The 20,251-nt window shown below is 44.1% G+C and overlaps 1 protein-coding gene across 5 annotated transcripts in view; it reads left to right on the plus strand.

Moving 5' to 3' along the window:
* The window catches only part of GRIA1 (glutamate ionotropic receptor AMPA type subunit 1), a 375,264-nt gene that overhangs the window by 274,645 nt on the left and 80,368 nt on the right, over positions 1-20,251 (plus strand). For all 5 annotated transcript variants that reach the window (XM_073649840.1, XM_073649841.1, XM_073649842.1 and 2 more), the window contains exon 9: positions 10,721-10,831. In XM_073649840.1, coding sequence (XP_073505941.1) covers positions 10,721-10,831 — 111 coding nt within the window. The remainder of the gene's footprint in view (positions 1-10,720; positions 10,832-20,251) is intronic.

Consider the following 20,251-nt stretch of genomic DNA (forward strand, 5'->3'; position numbering starts at 1 on the left):
CATTCTGGCAATGAAAAAAAAAATTATACATATATTATAATCTAACTTATATGAAGCCTACGATAACGTCTAAAAATTCTGCATCCCCTCCTGCAAAACAAGACGTTAAAGGGAACCTGTCATGTCTTATCTACTTTGTAAACTGCCCCCATTGCGTTGTTAGTGGTGCAATGTGTATCACTAACATGCTTTTTCATTAATATTGGCGCAAATATAATGAGTATATAACATTTTCTATTCTTATATCATACCTGTTCGTTCAGTCAAAGGGATGTGATCTTCGCATTCAGTCAGGGGTGATGCCGCATTCAGTCAGGGGTGGCGCCGCCCACGTATTTGAATTTTGCTCCCGGCTAGCGCTGATGTAAGTGTGCAATTCCCAGCTTCACTGCGCATGCACTGTGACGAGCGGCTCCGGACACACACAGTGAAGCTGAGAACTTCACTGCGCACGCGCGGGGAGCCGTTCGTCACATCACATATCATCCATAGGAAGTGGGCATCATACTTGCAGCACTGGGGACCTGGATTTAAATCCCATCAAGGACAACATCTGCAAGGAGTTTGTATGTTCTCCCCGTGTTTGCTTGGGTTTCCTCCAGGTTCTCCGGTTTCCTTCCACACTCCAAAGGCATACTGATAGGGGACTTAGATTGTGAACCCCAATGGGGACAGCAATGATAATGTATGTAAGGCCCTGTGGAATTAATGGTGCTATATAAGTGAGTAAAATAAATAAATAAAAAATACTGGATATTAATATCTTATGCTTGAATTTTTGAGGTTGGACAGGGTGAGATCAGCCGTCATTCTATTCTACCTGGACCCCACACATCATACATGGTCGGGTAGGCTTTTGAAAAAAAAAAAAAAAGAAATCCTCTTCAGTCTTTACCTCGAATTACAAATTCCACAAATTATCCACTCTAAGTTAATTAACATTTTAATGAGAGTCATGCAAGTTGTTCATTAGAGGAAATCAGAAGCATGATTTAATGAGGGGGGAAGTCCAAAGAGGGGAAATAGAAAACGCTTTGAGCTGTCTTTGCTCTTTTGTGTGCCATGTTTAAAGGAACAGGGGGAATAAAGATGCCAACATGTGGGTTATTAGCAGTATTTCTTTGAAGGTAGCGAATGTCATAACCCTGTTCCACACAAACTATATATTGTGTGGAACCATTTTTAAAATAAAATCATGGGGCAGAAGGATCCAGGAGTTAAGACGTTAAATATATTTTTTATTTTGTTTTTCACTCTTTTTTTCTATTGTTTTGTTCTTTTTTATTTATGAAGGGTTCTAACATTAGACTGTGCAAAGACAAGGATATCCCTTGTCATAAGTCGACCGTTAGGTCTGCACTATTCTTAATGTTTTTTCCAAAGTGTAGCTTTAAAGGGAATATTTTTCTACGTTTTTGCTATGTAATCTGAGAGCAGCCTAATACAGGAGCTGAGACCCTGATTCCAACAATGTGTCACTTGTTGGTCTACATGCTGTAATTTTGATACAATCATTGTTTTCTCTGCTGCAGATCTAGCAGAGCTCGGAATGCTGAGCGGTGTATAACCCCGCCCACACTACTGATTGGCCACGTTCTGTGTACACTGTACATTATCTGCCAATCAGTGGAGGGGGTGGGGTTATACAGAGCAGTTGACTAGGAGGCTTGAGACACCTAGTGCTGTAGTGATAATCTCCTGCTGATAAAACACTGATTTTATTGAAATAGCAAAACACAGCCCAGTAAGTGACACATCACCGAAATCAGGTTCTCATTCCCTACACCATGCTGATCTCAGATTATATAGCAAAACCTGATTGCAGATTCCCTTTAAAGGGGTATTGTATTTCACCACTTTATAAGTTGCAACTTCTATGACCCCAACAGATCCTGAAAATCATCCTTTTGTGACCCTTTCACTGTTTTGTCAGGCACACTGCTGCTCCTTAGCACCTGCCTGGGCCAGTAACTACAACTGGAAAAGCAACAGGGAACTACAACAGGGAAAGCAATGCTGCAGTCCGTTTATTTCCAGAAATCAGATTCCAATCATAAAGAAATGGCAGATCCTGCAGACATACCATCACTTTATGAGATTTGAGTACCCCTTAAATGGGTTTGTGCAAGAGTACAAAATAATGTCTTCTTTTTTCAAAAACAGTGCCTCACCTGCCCACAGGTTGTGTCTGGTATTACAGCTGAGCTCTAGTAAATGAACACAGCTGTGATGCAATATCACAACTTCCGTATTAGCAGGCTTGGCTTGGTTTTTGGAGAAATCAGCCAAGATTTTTCAATCCTGTGCAAAGGTCACTCACTCCTCCAACAGTTGGATCCATGTTACCCACAAAAGAAACAGTTAGAGCCAGTTGGCTGCCACCACTACCACCAAACACATTAGATTGCCTGGATGTAATATGGCCGCATGGTGGTGCAACAAGAAAGGAGGGTCTGGCTATTGAAATTTACCAACCCTCTCTACCGCAAGAAATGCAAGGGATGGAATGAGACATGCATCAGTTCCAAAAGGGGATTGGCCCCATTTGGTTTCTATTAGTGTTGATCGAGTGAAATGCTCGAGTGCTCGGTACTCGAATCGAAGCTCTGACATGCTTGACTCGAGTAGGGAGCATATTCTAAGTGAATGACAAACTCAAGCATTTCTCTTTCTCTCTCTCTGCATCTGGCTCTGATTATTCACTTACGGGGATCCGAGCACTCGCTCAACAACACGCGATACTCGGCACTGCTCGCTACTCGATCAAACACCGAGCAGTGCCGAGCATGCTTGCCCGTCACTAGTTTCTATTATTGAATCCACTCAATATACATTCTTGTCTATGTGAGAAAGACACTTTTCTCTTTCTCCATAATTATTTTGCCAACTCATGTAGCACAGCAAAAGTAATTGGTGCAGCACAGATGAATCCAGTAGTGAAAATACTGCACCATTTTGTGCAACAGCTATGAAAAGGGGTCAACTGCAATAGAAAAATAGTACTGCATTCTAGTTTCTGTAAGATTGCAATTAAAACACTGCTGAAATACTCAGCTGCCATGGCTCACAGTAACTGGTAGAATGGTAAAAAAGTAGTTTTTTTGGGTACCGTGAACTTTTTCAACAAGTAGTTTTCCGTGATTGTGCATTTGCTCTTTGTGCACATGGACCCTTTACAGCCTATTTCCATCCTGGCTGAATGTATCAACTCATCGTGATTCATGATGTATTATTTGAGATAAGCAAATTGATTCAAGGAATTGAATTTGTCTTGAATTTCACCAAAAATGTGGACGTGTCAAAATTTGCTCAAATTAAGCAAAATGGCCATCATTTTGCTTGATTATATAATCACCTTGCCTCTCACCCAGCTCACCTCTTTGCTCTGACTCTGGTCTTCTCTTCCACCTTCACTCTTTGAGACCTCCAGCACAGTCTACTCTTCAAGTGAAGTCATAGAAAGGTAGAGTTGGAAGGGACCTCCAGGGTCCTCGTCTCCAACCCCCTGCTCAATGCAGGATTCACTAAACCATCTCAGACAGATGTCTGTCCAGCCTCTGTTTGAAGACTTTCATTGAAGGAGAACTCACCACCTCTCGAGACCGCCTGTTCCACTCATTGATCACCCTCACTGTCAAAAAGCTTTTTCTAATATCTAATCTGTATCTTCTTCCTTTCAGTTTCATCCCATTGCTTCTAGTCTTTCCTTGTGCAAATGAGAATAAAGATGATCCTTCTACACTGTGACATCCCTTCAGATATTTGTAGACAGCTATTAAGTCTCCTCTCAGTCTTCTCTTTTGCAAGTTAAACATTCCCAAATCCTCTAACCGTTCCTCGTAGGACATAGTTTACAGTCCACTCACCATCCTGGTCGCTCTTCTCTGAACTTGCTCCAGTTTCTTCTTGTATTTTTTAAAATGTGGTGCCTAGAACTGGACCGGGTATTCCAAATGAGGTCTGGCCAAAGTCAAGACATCACATGGGGCTTAGTTAGTGCCGGAGGCGCCAAACATTGAAGAGAAGCCTGGAACCCAAGGGAAGAAACGATCAAGTGCAGAATTGCGTGGGGAGCTGAGGTGAACGATGAATTAAGTATAATATTTTTTAACCTCTGCATTTATTGTGTTCTGGAGAGACCTCGGTACATCATAAATGGCTTTTACCAGCAATTTGATTTGTATCTAATGAATTTGACGCAAATGGAATCTCCTGGTCAAATTTTCTCAAATCTGGCTAATCGAATTTGGGAAGATGCATATTAGACTACGCAGATACACAGAGACACAGATGACCAAATACTGTGCAGACATGCAGATTCTTGGGGTTTTCAAATTAATTGTTAATGGCCGCATGGTTTTCCTGCAAAATCGTGCAGCCATTAATTAATTAACTCTTACTGACCCTTACTCGCAAAAGCGTGTCGTCATTAACACTCAGTTAGACATCTGCTTTGGACTGCATGCCAGCATGGTTGTTGATCGCTGTGGGCTGATCCCCCGTGTGACTCTACCATATTGTTTTCTTTTTCCAATAGGAATCCCAATGTACAAAAGAAAACTTTCAATGACGACTTTTACTCTGCTACATCTATAGTTTATGTAACATCAAACAGAATTTGCCAATAACATGCACATTAGAAGGAATGTACTCTGTGTCAATGAATAGTTCAAAGGGCCAGTTTTCCATTGACTTTAAGTCTTAGTTCTGTTCCCTAAGGTTTCCATCTTTGAACACTGCCGACTGCGGGCTTTCTGTCACCTATGCCTTGTTCTCTGTGACATTGCTCATTGAGTCTGATTCTGGACGGCTCAGAGGGGAGAGAGTCAGCGTCTCCTTGTAGGAAAGGCTAACAGAAAGTGATTGGAAGCTGCTTACACAATAAGGCTTTCACATTGCATTAGTCATCTGTCTTGGTGCCTTCACTTTGTGCCGCAGCACAGAGGTGCTAACATTTCAAGCAGTTGTCCAGCCCTTGTGTCCAATAGTATTAGTAGGAATTTTATACCTTATTGTTTTTCCAAAGTTCAACTCAATATTATCTTAGGGAATTATTCTATGCTGATTTTTTTAGGTGGGCTACAGCCTTTCATGGTTCCTTAGGTCTTAATATCAGGTTTAGGGTCATGAAAACTGAGACGTAGATCAACACTATGGCCTATGAGTATAGAGTGTTCTTAGTATAGTCAATTATATGATAGCATCATATCACATTAGTACCAGGCCCCTCTGTCTCTACGCCTTTTGCTGGGTAACACCGTACCGTCGTTGCAAGGTGACAGTCCAGTTTAATTCTATGGGTCTTGTGGTGCCATCCAGGCAGTGAACTTCGGGGATCATTTATTCTTCTTTGGTTTAGAATTAACTCCCTGCTGTGAACTGTGAGCCCTTTGTGGTGCTGTTCACTATATAAACTCCTGAATCTCCATCTCCCACGGCTGGTTATAAATTCTGCTTTACCTGGTTCACCCTCTTGCTCCTGCTGTGCCAGTGCTGATTCCTGTTTTTGACCTCAGCTTGTTTCCTGACTATTCTTCCATTTTTTTGCCCCTAATCTGTATCTCCTGGTTCTGACTCTGCTATCTGATTATTTCCTGCCAGCCTGTTCCACCAGCCAGCCGCTACTCCATGGACTCAACCCAGTGCCACTGCATAAGAACAAATCCCTATACACACATCGAAGGGTAAAAGCCGGTGACTCTTTGGGACCTGATAGACAGAGTAGTTAGCACGTAGCCTGTCCATGAAGCCTTATTTAAGCTTCCAGGCTACAATATCTTTACATATTTAGTATATGTAACATCTATATGGATGCTATAAATAACAGAGAATTATAAATAATATGACCTCTTATTAGCTAAAGAGGTCGTATCATTTCAATAACCCTCCATTAGTGAATATCAATGCCATAGACATAGAGGTTGCCCATGGGTTAGGGTGCCTGGTTAGTTGCTTGGTAATTAAGCAGCTCTTATATTAAGGGGTCTGTAATATGAACACCCCTTTAAATTTGTATTTTGGTATTCTTAGAAACAACCCTATAAAAACATTCGTTGTTGAATTATCTATTGAAGCGTATGGATGTCAAAAAGGGGGTCCCTAATGTGGGAACCCCACTCTATGGCCCAGAATTGACTAAACCATGCCATGTGTTATGTTTTCATGGCTGCCATGTGATGCTACATTTCTCCTCCCTGTGACTACTCCTCCCTGTGGCTTCTCCTCCATGTGGCTCCTCCTCCCTGTGGCTCCTCCTCCCTGTGACTTCTCCTCCCTGTGACTCCTCCTCCCTGTGACCCCTCATCCCTGTGACTCCTCCTCCCCGTGACTTCTCCTCCCTGTGACTCCTCCTCGCTGTGACTCCTCCTCCCTGTAACTTCTCCCTGTGAACTTTTTTTTAGACCATTTCCTAAGAGGCTGTTGTTTTATTATGAGGATTTGTGGAATTATACTAAAAGATTCCAATAGGAGTATAGATGGCTAAATCCTGTTAATATTGATAGATTGATGGATTATATAAAGTACTTTTTGTGCAAAATGAAGAAATTATTCTGGATTTTCTATGCTTTAATTATGAACCATGGAAAAGTTTGTTCCTCTTCACCCTCAAGGGCAGTGACATCCTTAGGGAAGAAAAATCCCAAGGAAGCAAAGATGAGGACCTCATTCCAGTCTTTATCCTCTATCTTGTCACCAGTGATTCATCTTTTGCTCTAAATGACTTGGAGCAGAGGATACCGGTGTCTTAATAACTCACTGTCTGCTTGCCTAATTATGCAACGCTATACTATCTTTCTTCTGTCCACCACAACAATAGTCCCAGGATTAAGTATCATTTAGGTTGTCCCCATTTTTCATAATGCCATGGCTCACCACAACCACCTAGAGAACTGAACAGATGGTCAATCTACGATTCTGTCCTACAATGAAATATTACGTAGTGGCCTAAGCCAACACCGCTTTCTCCCTTTTCCTAGGTGGCTTTTGACTTTTGCTCATCTTCTGATGATCATCTTTTAGAACCAGTGACCATAATGTCAAGGTATTTTCAATAGTCCCTTCTTATAACAAGAGACTTAACATTAGCCATACACATATACTGTATATGGATGATTTCACCCGTAATGAGTGATCAACGGATGAAATTTAAAGAAGTTGTCCACCACTGGACAACTCCATTCTAACAGAGCAGTCTTCTGCTCTGACAGAATAATGAAAGGCTGCAGCTGATGAGCGGCCATTTTCACAAGACCCCCGCAAGACACCTCAATGACATTGGTGGAACAACGTTGGTCTGAGAGGTGAGTACATAGGTTTTTTATAATTTAATTATGGCTAATTTAACTGTTAAGAAGGGGTTGTCAAAATAACAAAAATGGTTGTTTTTGCCCGCTGATGAGAAGCTGAGTGTGTATGAAATTTTAATCCAAAAGCTGCTAGTCCACAAACGATCTTCCAGTGAAAGAATGTTCTCAGAATATTCCCAGAATCTTCTAAGAGTGAATTTTCATTGTTCACCTTGTGTCTTTGACTACATATGACTTGGCACTCTTACAACAACTGTAGCAAACAATATTGGCTAAAATGCATATGGCTACGTTGACGTAATGAGTAATCTTCTGGTTCGTCTTCTTCACCCATCAACCTACCTCTTGGCCTAGTGATGGTTCCTCTTTATGGAAGTCTTGTTATTCTTTAGAAAAAAAAGCTAGACTTTTCTCCCTACCCTTCAACCTAATAGTCGACAAAATAATGTTGCAAAATAGGAAACACGACATCATTTTTTGCCATCATGCACACTGTTATACTCATATGTTGTATGGTTCTCTGGACTTGTCCTGCACCTCTGCTTGCCTTTGATTTTATATGGCAGCACATAAATGTTCTTTATTGTGGAGGTATTCATCCGTTGAAGATACCATATGGCAGGTATTCAGACTATGTAAGGAAAAAAGTTTTCCAACTGTCTTCAAGGTAAAATATAAGGCTTTATTCCAACATATTAAAAGAGTAAGACATCTTCAATATACTGTATCCAAATATATTTTTTCCTTTTCCTACGCGTTTCAGACTGTAACCCAGTCCTTATCCATGAATAAATGAATATATTATCCAAAAATAAGGACTGAGCATAGGAAAATGAAAAGATATGTATATTTAGATATACAGTACTTGAAGATGTCTTACTCTTTTCATATGTTGGAATAAAGCTTAGTATTTTATCTGGAAAATGGCTGGAGAACGTTCTTCATTGGATCCTCTTTGTGCCATACCGGGCAAGAATGGCTTTGGCTTTCTCTGTGCCAAGAATCTCACAGTTGCCTTCACAGGGGGGAGCTGTGTTTTTCCTATATCAATGTAGATTATGTACTATACAGGTCATTAGAAGGGTTGATTATTAGATCTCTGGATCCTGTCAATATACTAGACCCGAGGATGACATAGAGGAAAAGGTGGACTCAGTTCTGGCGCAAATCATCTGAAACTTTACTTCAAATTGAGTGTAGAGCATATTGCTTACACAGGGTGGACATACCTTTGGTGCAACTCGTACAGCTGCAAAGGGGCTTAGAAGGTCAATGGGCTACTACCACCTTCAAAGCAGAAAGCAGCTTCTTCTACAGACACAAAAAGGGGAGCCTTATTATGAACTATTGGCAGTAAAGGTCCCATGTACTGTTCCTACACATGTGTCCTCTTGTGTACCGGACCGACCTTGGGTCATAAACAATGGCACTTAATTTGGCGGTTAGTCTTTGGTACACAGTTTAGGAACTATGGTTATGGCTCATAACATTGCAGTTACAACCTTTAGCATACGTTTTGGCAGCTACAAGTCATCTCAATGTAGCGTAAGAGGCCCACTACAGGCTCAGGTCCAACTCTGTCTCGGGACATACAGACTAGTGGGGCTGATGAGGATTTTTAACTGTCGGCTGTACAAACTCCAGGGAAATAGTCCACAACCAGTCTGCCGGGATACACCAGTGGCCACTGACAGGTCCAAGCTTTCTCCATGGACCACTGCTGTCACAAACAGTACCATACACTCTCTGTATCACACAAGACACTCTTAGTGTGCCAAATTTCATACAAATACACACTAAAATTAGTGTGATACCGCACCACTACATCCACACACATGACCAGAGACCCCACATTGCCTAACGTGCCCACTTGTGCACAGTTTTCAGTGTTAACTTCAAAGGTACAAAGTCCTATACATCGAAAACATGAAAATGTTGTACATAGCAAATCAACAACATAGTTATGCAATGGTAGGAGTGCACCCTGACAGGTCATGACACACATGCTTTATGCTTTATCATGATGGCCTAATCTCACCATTGTGACAGCAATGGATTAGTTGAGTGACATTTTGGCCTTTTCACAGTATTCTTGTCCTCAATTTTTTTCTTTAAATGGCCTTCAGCTTGGTCTTGGGCCATGGCGACTTGATGGATCAATGATCTTATGGAAGATTGATCTTGTTCAAGCCTAGGGTCTTCTCCACCATTAATTTGGCAGTACGATTCTGACGTAGTACTTCTGGAAACCAGTGGCCGAAGGAGCATGAGCAGGAACAGAAGTTCTTGAAGTTAGCAAGAAGTTGTAAGAAACAATCGTAAATGGCTTAGAACAACCTGGGTAAGAATGTTCAGGAGCTGGAAATTGAAACTAGGCTAACAGCTAGACGCAATACTCAAGCAATGTGTGAGAAATCCATGTGGCTTTAAGTAGGTCCAAACAGGAAGCAAGATGGATCCCACTGGTTCAGAACCTGACATCTTAGTAAAGGGCAATTACAGAAAACAACAGCAGCCTCCAGTGGTAAGGAATGGGATTCCAGTACAATTATTAAGGTGAACAATAGCAGCCACTAGTGGTTAACCTGTAGAAGGACAACTAGAATTCTGACACTTGGTGATCCTTACTTCAAGTAACATGACTAACTTGATTTGTTCCAAAATTGATTTGTTTGTTCTCCTTGCCATCCATGGTATTGATAACATTATTTTCCAGCACCACATTTTGAAGGTGTCGATTCTTCTTCTGTCTTGTAACTTTATCAACCAGATTTCACATCCGTATGTTACAACAAAAAAAGACAAAACTATGTACAAGCTGTGTCTTCGTCCCCAATACAGTACCTCAAACCCTCCAGACTACCTATACAATACCCATTGGACTGGGTTCCCCATGAGAAAAAGGAAAATTAACCCTAATCGTCTTCGTCAATGACCATATCAATTCCATACCTCACAGCTAATCACAGCTTGAGACTGATGACACAGGCAACACAACCAAGGGATCGTATTAAATCCACCAAAATGAGATGTAATTGAATATAAACCCAATAGACCGAAGTCCTTTTATAGCCCAATAACAGTGTGGGGTGTTTACAAGATTATTCTGAAATATGAGTTCTCATTCTTGTTAATGACACTTGACAGCCGGGGATGCTGCCACAGACTGACAGTTTTAAATTGTCTTGTAAAAGACACCCACACTCAATACACTGTCACTACGCAGCTCCAAACCAAGTGGGAATCACTGATTTATTACCCAATGCCATAAATCTCGGAAAAAGTTTCTCTTTTCCCTTCGGTTCTACCTTCTGCTTGCAGAAAAAAGTCATGTGTTCTAGTAGGAATATTTGGTTGCATGCAAATATAAAGGAGCCCATCATGGATAATTCATTTTCTTTCCTAATTACTAGATAGCTACGTGGAATGAAGATGATAAACTGATTCCTCTGGCTACAGATGCCCAATCTGGAAATGACTCTGTCGGAGTGCAAAACCGGACGTATATTGTCACCACCATATTGGTATGTATGCATTGGTGCATGATGGAATAGATTTGGGTTTTAACACTTTTTAAGTCTAGAATGGCATTTTGGGTGTCTTGAACCTTCTGTTGGGCGAAAGTGTTGGGGGAAGCAGCGCCACCACAAGGGAAATGTTGTATCACACAGTTCCTGTAAAATACACAGATGTTCCGGGTCATCCAGAATTAAAAAATCTCCTTGTAGACCATACATGTCAAACCCTGCATCATGAGCCAAATCTGGCCCACAGGATGGTTATATTTGGCCTGCGAAACCAGAGCCACCACCCCTATATGAAGCCATTTTTCTGTATAGAAGACTATGCGGGGGCCATTATTCTGTATGGAGGACTATGTGGGGCCCATTATACTGTATGGAGGACTATGTGGGGCCATTATTCTGCATGCAGGACTATGTGGGGCCCATTATACTGTATGGAGGACTATGTGGGGCCCATTATTCTGTATGGATGACTATGTGAGGCCCATTATACTGTATGGAGGACTATGTGGGGCCCTTCTACTGTATGGAGTACTATGTTGGGCCCATTATACTGCATGAAGGACTATGTGGGGCCCATTATACTGTATGAAGGACTATGTGGGGACCATTATTCTGTATGGAGGACTATGTGGGGACCATTATTCAGTATGGAGGACTATGTGGGAACCATTATACTGTATGAAGGACTATGTGGGGCCCATTATACTGTATGGAGGACTATGTGGGGACCATTATACTGTATGGAAGACTATGTGGGGCCCATTATACTGTATGGAGGACTATGTGGGGCCCATTATACTGTATGGAGGACTATGTGGGGACCATTATACTGTATGGAGCACTATGTGGGGCCCATTATTCTGTATGGAGGACTATGTGGGGCCATTATTCTGTATTGAGGACTATGTGGGGGCCATTATTTTGTATGGAGGACTATGTGGGGCCCATTATACTGTATGGAGGACTATGTGGGCCTTTTATTCTGTATGGAGGACTTTGTGGGGCCCATTATACTGTATGGAGGACTATGTGGGGCCCAATATTATGTATGAAGGACTATGTGGGGGCCCATTATTCTGTATGGAGGACTATGTGGGGCCCATTATACTGTATGGAGGACTATTTGGGGACCATTATACTGTATGGAGCACTATATGGGGCCCATTATACTGTATGGAGGACTATGTGGGGGACCACTGTATGGAGGACTTTGTGGGGCCCGTTATACTGTATAGAGGACTATGTGGGGCCCATTATACTGTATGGAGGACTATGTGGAGACATTATTCTGTATGGAGGACTATGTGGGGCCATTATTCTGTAATACCGGTTGGCCTGTGACTTTGTCCAAGTTTTTCATTTTGGCCTTCTGTGTATTTGAGTTTGACATCCCTGTTGTAGACCCTTTGCTATGTTTTTTTCCGCAATGATAACCCGCAGTGGAAATTTCCGCAGCATGTGCACAGCACATGCGGATTATCATTGGGGAACATTGCAGGCCTTCTACCATGCGTTTTTTAAGCGTTTCCGCAGCGGAATTGCCCCTTCGGAAACGCTTAAAAAACGGATAGTGGGCACACTATCGAATGATAAAATTAATGGTTTCACTCAAAATTACAAATCATCCCTTAAAAAAAAAATCAAGTCCTAAAATGTCTACGTCGACAGGAAAATGGAAAAAGTTATGGTTCTTGGAAGAAGGGGAGGAAAATACAACAGTGCAAAAACGGAAAATCGCCAAGAAGGAAAGGGTTAACAGGAACCTTTTTAGAAGCCAGAATTGACAATGAGAGTTCATCTTGAGCCCAGAAAGCTCTTTTAACATGTCTCTTTAATACACAACACAGCACAGCACAGCTCAGCACAATTCAGCTAACAGCACAGCTCAGCACAGCTAACAGCACAGCTCAGCACAACTCAGCTAACAGCACAGCTCAGCACAACTCAGCTAACAGCACAGCTCAGCACAACTCAGCTAACAGCACAGCTCAGCACAACTCAGCTAACAGCACAGCTCAGCACAACACAGCTAACAGCACAGCTCAGCACAACTCAGCTAACAGCACAGCTCAGCACAACACAGCTAACAGCACAGCTCAGCACAACTCAGCTAACAGCACAGCTCAGCACAACTCAGTTAACAGCACAGCTCAGCACAACTCAGCTAACAGCACAGCTCAGCACAACTCAGCTAACAGCACAGCTCAGCACAGCTCAGCACAACTCAGCTAACAGCACAGCTCAGCACAACTCAGCTAACAGCACAGCTCAGCACAGCTAACAGCACAGCTCAGCACAACTCAGCTAACAGCACAGCTAACAGCACAGCCTAGCACAATTCAGCTAACAGCACAGCTCAGCACAGCTAACAGCACAGCTCAGCTCAGCACAGCTAACTGCACAGCTCAACACAACTCAGGTAACAGCACAACTCAGCTAACAGCACAGCTCAGCACAACTCAGCTAACAGCACAGCTAACAGCACAATCAAGCACAACTCAGCTAACAGCACAGCTCAGTACAGCTAAGAGCACAGCTCAGCACAACTCAGCTAACAGCACAGCTCAGCACAGCTTACAGCACAGCTCAGCACAACTCAGCTAACAGCACAGCTAAGCACTAATTTACAAGCAGGCTGTATTATTTAAGGAAGATTGATAATTGTGGAAATACGGAGCACATGTTGGTACATTTTCTCTTTATCAGCACAGCTAACAGCACAGCTCAGCACAACTCAGCTAACAGCACAGCTCAGCACAGCTAACAACACAGCTCAGCACAACTCAGCTAACAGCACAGCTCAGCACAGCTAACAACACAGCTCAGCACAACTCAGCTAACAGCACAGCTCAGCACAACTCAGCTAACAGCACAGCTCAGCACAACTCAGCTAGCAGCCCAGCTCAGCACAAGTCAGCTAACAGCCCAGCTCAGCACAACTAACAGCCCAGCTCAGCACAACTCAGCTAACAGCACAGCTCAGCACAGCTAACAGCACAGCTCAGCACAACTCAGCTAACAGCCCAGCTCAGCACAACTAACAGCCCAGCTCAGCACAACTCAGCTAACAGCACAGCTCAGCACAGATAACAGCACAGCTCAGCACTAATTTACAAGCAGGCTGTTTTATTTAAGGAAGATTGATAATTGTGGAAATACAGAGCAAATGTCGGTACACTTTCTCTTTATCAGCACAGCTAACAGCACAGCTCAGCACAACTCAGCTAACAGCACAGCTCAGCACAACTCAGCTAACAGCACAGCTCAGCACAACTCAGCTAACAGCACAGCTCAGCATAGATAACAGCACAGATCAGCACAGCTAACAGATGACAAGTAGACAATGAAGAATATATTCAATCATTATGCAAAAAAAAGTTGATTATCTAAGGGTGCTTTTTCATTTTTAGAAAAGCAGACCCCAACAGATCAGATAGTAGTAATAAAAAAACAAATACAGGTAGTACTTACCCTCCCCCGGTCCAGAGCCAGTTTCCTGACCCTGTTTTAGTCTTATTATTTTGACTACAGCAGTGACTTCATGTCGACACCACTTTCATCTGCAGCGGTGACGTCACGTTAATAGCTGTTATGACCGCTACAGCCAGTTACTGAGCTCATACTGTCAAAATAAGCAGAGCCTCTGTACTCAGTGATTGGCTGCAGTGTTGATACCAGCTATTAACATATTGTCACTGCTGCATACAAAACCGAGACTGAGATGAGGGTGGTTTATAGTTAAAGGGGTTGGCCACTCACTTTTAATTAATGGCCTATCCATTGGATAGACCATTAATATCTGATCGGTGGGAGTGATCAGACTGATCAGAAATTACCCTCGGCAGTTGGCAGTTGTACAATGCTGTCCTTATTAATTTGTAGTAGAAACAGAGTTGGGAGCATTATAAGTAGTGTTGAGCCACCCCCGTAGTGTTCGAGTTCGGTTCGGTTCGTCGAACACCCGTGTGTTCGCCGAACTGTTCGTCGAACTGTTCGTCGAACACCTTCGAACACCGTTAAAACCAATGGCAGGCAAACAAAAACACATAGAAACACATAGAAAACACCTTCAAAGGTGTCCAAAAGCTGACAAACTGCTCAGAAGACACAACTAACACATGGAAAAGTGACAAGTACATATAGTCATGCGAAAAGAAAAGAGGTGGAGGAGTAAAAGGAGGGGGAAACACAGATATAGGCATGTCATGCCCTTCTAAAATCCAAAAAGTGAGAAGCCGACACATTCAGTCCGCTCCTGCCCGTGCCACCTCCGTGTCGCCGGGTTTGTGCCAGAGCCGCGGTGAACCCTGACGGCCAGCCCCCCTCTCCCAATACTGGTGCCTGTCCGCTGGTGGGTTGAGAGAGCCCCCCTGTGGTGGAGGCAGCTCTAAGCTTTTTAATTTAAATTGTCCCTCTAATTTGAATGAATACACTTTAAATCCATTTACAAGGATCTATTGGAGGGCAAGTCTCATGCCAGCAGCCGCGTAATTCCAGCTCCAGTAGCGTCCACTAAAGCTGCTGCAGTTAAAAAGCTTTTATAAGGATCGAGCTCGGCTGTCCACCGCAAGGCATCCTAGTGCCAGTCCCAGCCCCTATGCCTTGGGGTGCCTCCTGATGCTCTTCACTGAGTATCCCGTGGTCCCGAAGCATTTCCTTTGAAAAAATTAAGTGTCCAAACTACAGGTGGTGTAGCTTGCTTAACAGCCGGGATAATCCGCTGACTAGCAGACACTGCTACTAGGCACAAAGTATTTCCTGGGCTAGATGCAGTTAAAAATTTGTAAGTAAATACTCTCGTTGGATGCTGAGAAAGCATTCCATAGAGTCTCCTGGCACGCCATATATGATTCTCTTAAAAAGCTTGGGGTAGGGGTCTAGGGGACCCTTTTATAGCCAAAATCACGGCCCTGTATCACAATACGTCACCTAGGCTGAAGATAAATGGAACTGTAGCACCGAGGGCTCGGTTGCTACAGACGTATTGCACCTCACCCAGAGGTGTGATATCTCACTCTCAGATAAGGATGGAGTGTGGATCAGGACCCGACACCTGCATGCATTACACCACATTGCCGTGGGGCAGGGCGACCAATATGCCCCTGAGATGGGCACGACAGTCCCTGTCCCTGGCTGGAGTGGGGGGAGGGAACACTGAGGAAGGGGAACCCTGCAGTGCAGGAGCAGGGAGGAAGCAGTTCCTGGGTGCATTGAGAAGGGAGTATAAAAGGTGGGCACCATCTTAGTTCAGTGCAGAGAAGTCTGAGCAGAAGTGGCAGGGAGCAGGGGCTCTGCATGAGCTCTGCTCCGGAGGCGGGCCTAGTAACAGAGGCCCAGGCCTGCAAGAGGGAGAAGGAAGGAAGAGGAGCGGAGAAGGCTCCAGGAACGAGGAATGAAGGGATCCCAGGGGTGCGGACGGGCGAGTCGCCACCGCACGCCCGAATCCACCTGCGTGGAGGGGTCAGGCCAAAGGGGGAGACCGGTCCCCGAACTAGTGGAGGCAGGAAACGACCCTCAGCTAGAAACCGGAGGCTCTGACATTTTATGTGGCGCAGCCCCTTGCTCCACCCGCTAGGAAGGCACCACATAGGGTCAGGGAAACTGGCGCCAAGTTTACCAAGAGGAGGCCCGAGGCAGCCGGACAGAAGTGTTGGTAAGAAAGGCCAGACAAAGGACACACAAAGGGGGTCCTGTGAAGCGCTCCAAAGTTATCTGGGAGTTGTCTGAGCCCCTCACCTGGTGAGCACAGTACGACGTGGGCAGCCGTTACCTGCAGACGTGGTCTGGATAATAAGAACTGTGAGTAAAGGCCCTGAACTGCATCACTGACTCCGTGTCGTTACTGCTGCTGCCCTGCACCATCACCCCCATCCTCCGCATACACTGCCCTGAGGCTATACTCCTCCCGTGGGGAGTTATGCTACGCTCTGCTGCACCCACAACACCAGCCTTAGCGGTCTGCCCTGTAGCGGCGGTTCACTCTGACCGCAATCCACGGGTGGCGTAGTCGGACATTTAATCATCAAAACCACATAAATAGTTCCGCCACTGGTTTGACCGCCCTGAGCCACGGAACCGGATCGCCGCCACGAAGACTACAACCACCAGCATCCACCAAAAAGGGTCCGGCTCCGGGTGTCCCAAGGCCCAGGGGGTGCGTCAGAACATTTTCATCACCTTTCACAATCACCAATGGGACAAGGCATGGATGTCCTCTGTCCCCTCTCTTATACATCCTAGTGACGGAGCACCTGCTCTCATCAATTCGCCATAACCCCAATATTAGGTGGATTGAGGTGGGAGGCACCGAGTACAAGTGCTCTCTATTTGCTGATGATGTCCTAGTATATATCACTCAATCACATATATCCATCCCTGCTGTTATGGCTGAAATAGATCACTTTGTTACATGGTAAAATTTTAAAATCAATGCAGCGAAGTCTGAGGCCCTCGATGTCTCCCTCCCTAAATCCATATAGGATTCCATCCAGTCCAACTTTCCCTTTGCCTGGCCCTCACAGGGTATCAAATACTTAGGAATTCCTATTCATAGAGACCTCTCCCATCTATGTTATCTTAATTTTGGGCCCTTTATTGAACAATTCCATACAGACCACGGTTGGCAAGTTAGAACTGTAAGATTCACTACGTGAACCACTGGTGTTTTGTGGAAAAGCACATGTACACCGCGTTCCAAATTATTATGCAAAAAGTGTTTAGGAGTGATAAGGGAAGAATTTGTTTGTTTGTCAGTTAAACTCATTGATGGTGATGTGTGTCAGGGCTCTTTATATCACTGTAAGCAATTGCAGACACCTGTGCTAATTAGTTTGGCAGGTGTGTCCAATGAAAGGCAAGACTACTTAAGAAGGCTCTCTCACATTATTAAGCAGCCTACATTTTCTGCCAAAATGGGAAAGAAAAAGGATGTGTCGGCTGCTGAGAAGCAACAAATTGTGGAGTGTTTAGGTCAAGGCATGACTACAATCAACATTGTGCGATGATCAGGATGAAGTGTCTTGGCAATCAAGAAGTATGTAGCTGATTCACAGTACACACGTGTGCGTGCTGATAAGGGCAAATTGAGGACTCTTTCCTACAGGCAATTACGTCAGGTTGAAACAGCAGCGGCAAAAAAGCCTTGTCATAGCAGCAGACAAGTTTTTGAAGCTGCTTGTGCCTCCAACGTCCCCCGAACAACAAGATGCAGGGTCCTTCAGAGGTTTGCAGCTGTGCATATGCCATCCTGTCGACCTCCTCTATCCACTTCACACAAGCAGAAACGGCTCCAGTGGGCCAAACATTACATGAAGACTGATTTCAAAACTGTTTTGTTCACGGATGAGTGCCATGCAGCGCTCGATGGTCCAGATGAATGGAGTGGAGGATGGCTGGTTGATGGACACCCCACGCAAACACGGCTACAGCGCCAACAAGGAGGAGGTGGAGTAATGTTTTGGGCTGGAATCATGGGGAGAGAGATTGTCGGCCCCTTTAGGATCCCTGAAGGCGCTAAAGATGAACTCCATAATGTATGTGGATTTTCTCAAACAGCACTTCCTGCCATGGTTCAAGAAGAAGAACCGTGTATTTCACAGCAAGATCATTTTTCTGCATGATAATGCACCATCTCATGCTGCACATAAAACATCTGCATCTCTGGCTGATATGGGCATAAAAGGGGACAAACTTATGGTGTGACCCCCATGCTCCCCTGACCTCTACCCCATTCAGAACCTTTGGAGCATCATTAAAAGGAGTGTCTATGATGGCGGGAGGCAGTTCACATCTAAGCAACAGCTCTGGGAGGGTATTCTGTCCTCATGCAAAACAATTGAAGCAGAAACCATCCAAAACCTGACAAATTCAATGGACGAGAGAGTTTAGAAGCTCCTTTCGAACAAGGGGTCCTATGTGAAAATGTAACATCACCTAGAATAAAGTTTTGAGTTGAAAACTGTTTGATTTCAGTTTCTAACAACCTGCTAATGCTTATAATTTCAAAAATGACCATTTTTTTGGTCTTTATTAAAATGAAAAGGTTGATCGAAAAGTTTGGGGGATCTAAGAGTGTGGCAACCCAGTAGTCATGATTACTTCGAATTCTGACAATATGAGGGTCATGCTGCAGGTAGTGCAGCAAGAAGGCACTTATGTGTCTTGCGCATCTCGGAGCCCCAAAATTATTTTCCCGGCTAGATGCAGCTAAAAATTATTTTTAATTTTAAATCTGGTGAAGCTTATTATAGATGGCCTAATAGGATCAGTGCTGCACACTGCTACAAAGCCCAAATTATTTTCCAGTCAAGATACAGATAAACATGATTAGTAATTTGAAAGCATAAAACGGTTGGTAGGGTGATTTTAACCAATCATCAAGCTTTTACTCTCCCCAGGATGACACAGGGGTAGAAAAGTCGTTTCGGATCCATGATTTGTTCATCTTTATGAATGTGAGTCTGTCTACATTATCAGTGGAGAGCCGCGTGCGCTTATCTGTCAGCACACCACCAGCAGCGCTGAACACACGTTCAGACAGAACGCTGGCTGCGGGGCATGACAAGATCTCCAAGGCGTAAGTGGCTAGCTCCGGCCATTTATCCAGATTGGAAGCCCAAAAAGAGCAAGGGTCCAGTGACACAGTCGTGGCTTCAATGTTTACTTGGAGATACTCCTGTACCATCGTCTCTAGGCGTTGACTATGTGTCAGACTTCTTGTCTCCTGTGGCCTTGCAAAGGATGGGCTAAAAAAGTGGTGAAATGATTCCGCAAAATTGATGTTACCAGCAGATACTGTGGTTCTGTTACGGTTTGAGTGCTGAACACTTGACGGTCCCACGGTTGGCAAGTTGGAACTGTGAGATTCACTACGTGCACCACTGGTATTTTGTGGAAAAGCACATGTAAGATTCTGCAACAGTCTCTGCTGATACTCCTGCATGCGTGCATCCCTTTCTATGGCAGGAATAATTTCTGCAAATTTACTTTTGTACCGGGGATCTAACAGTGTGGCAACCCAGTAGTCAGGATTATTTCTAATTCTCACAATTCGAGGGTCATGTTGCAGGTAGTGCAGCAAGAAGGCACTCATGTGTGTTGCGCATCCAGGAGCACCAAGTCCCTGTTGTGTTGGTGGCGAGGTAACAATCATGCTTCCTTCCTCTGTCCTCTCCCCCCAACCTCGCACAACAGAAATGTGATCAAGGTCTCCCTCATCTGATGAGTCTTCCATCAGTTCGTCCTCCACTTCTTCCTGGGCTCCTGCACCTTCCTCACTAGTTTGGCTGCTATCATGCGCCCTGGTAAAACCATCTCCCCCACCCTCACATGCCTGCCGCCTTGGTGCTGCCGACCGTCTGGACCTTGCAGATGTTAGCCCTTCCGCATACAACTCCTCCTCCTCTACTTCCTCCACCT

Source organism: Phyllobates terribilis, unplaced genomic scaffold, assembly GCF_046119375.1.
Source record: "Phyllobates terribilis strain yellow unplaced genomic scaffold, ASM4611937v1 Scaffold_10__3_contigs__length_209671492, whole genome shotgun sequence".
Classification (NCBI taxonomy): Eukaryota; Metazoa; Chordata; class Amphibia; order Anura; family Dendrobatidae; genus Phyllobates; species Phyllobates terribilis.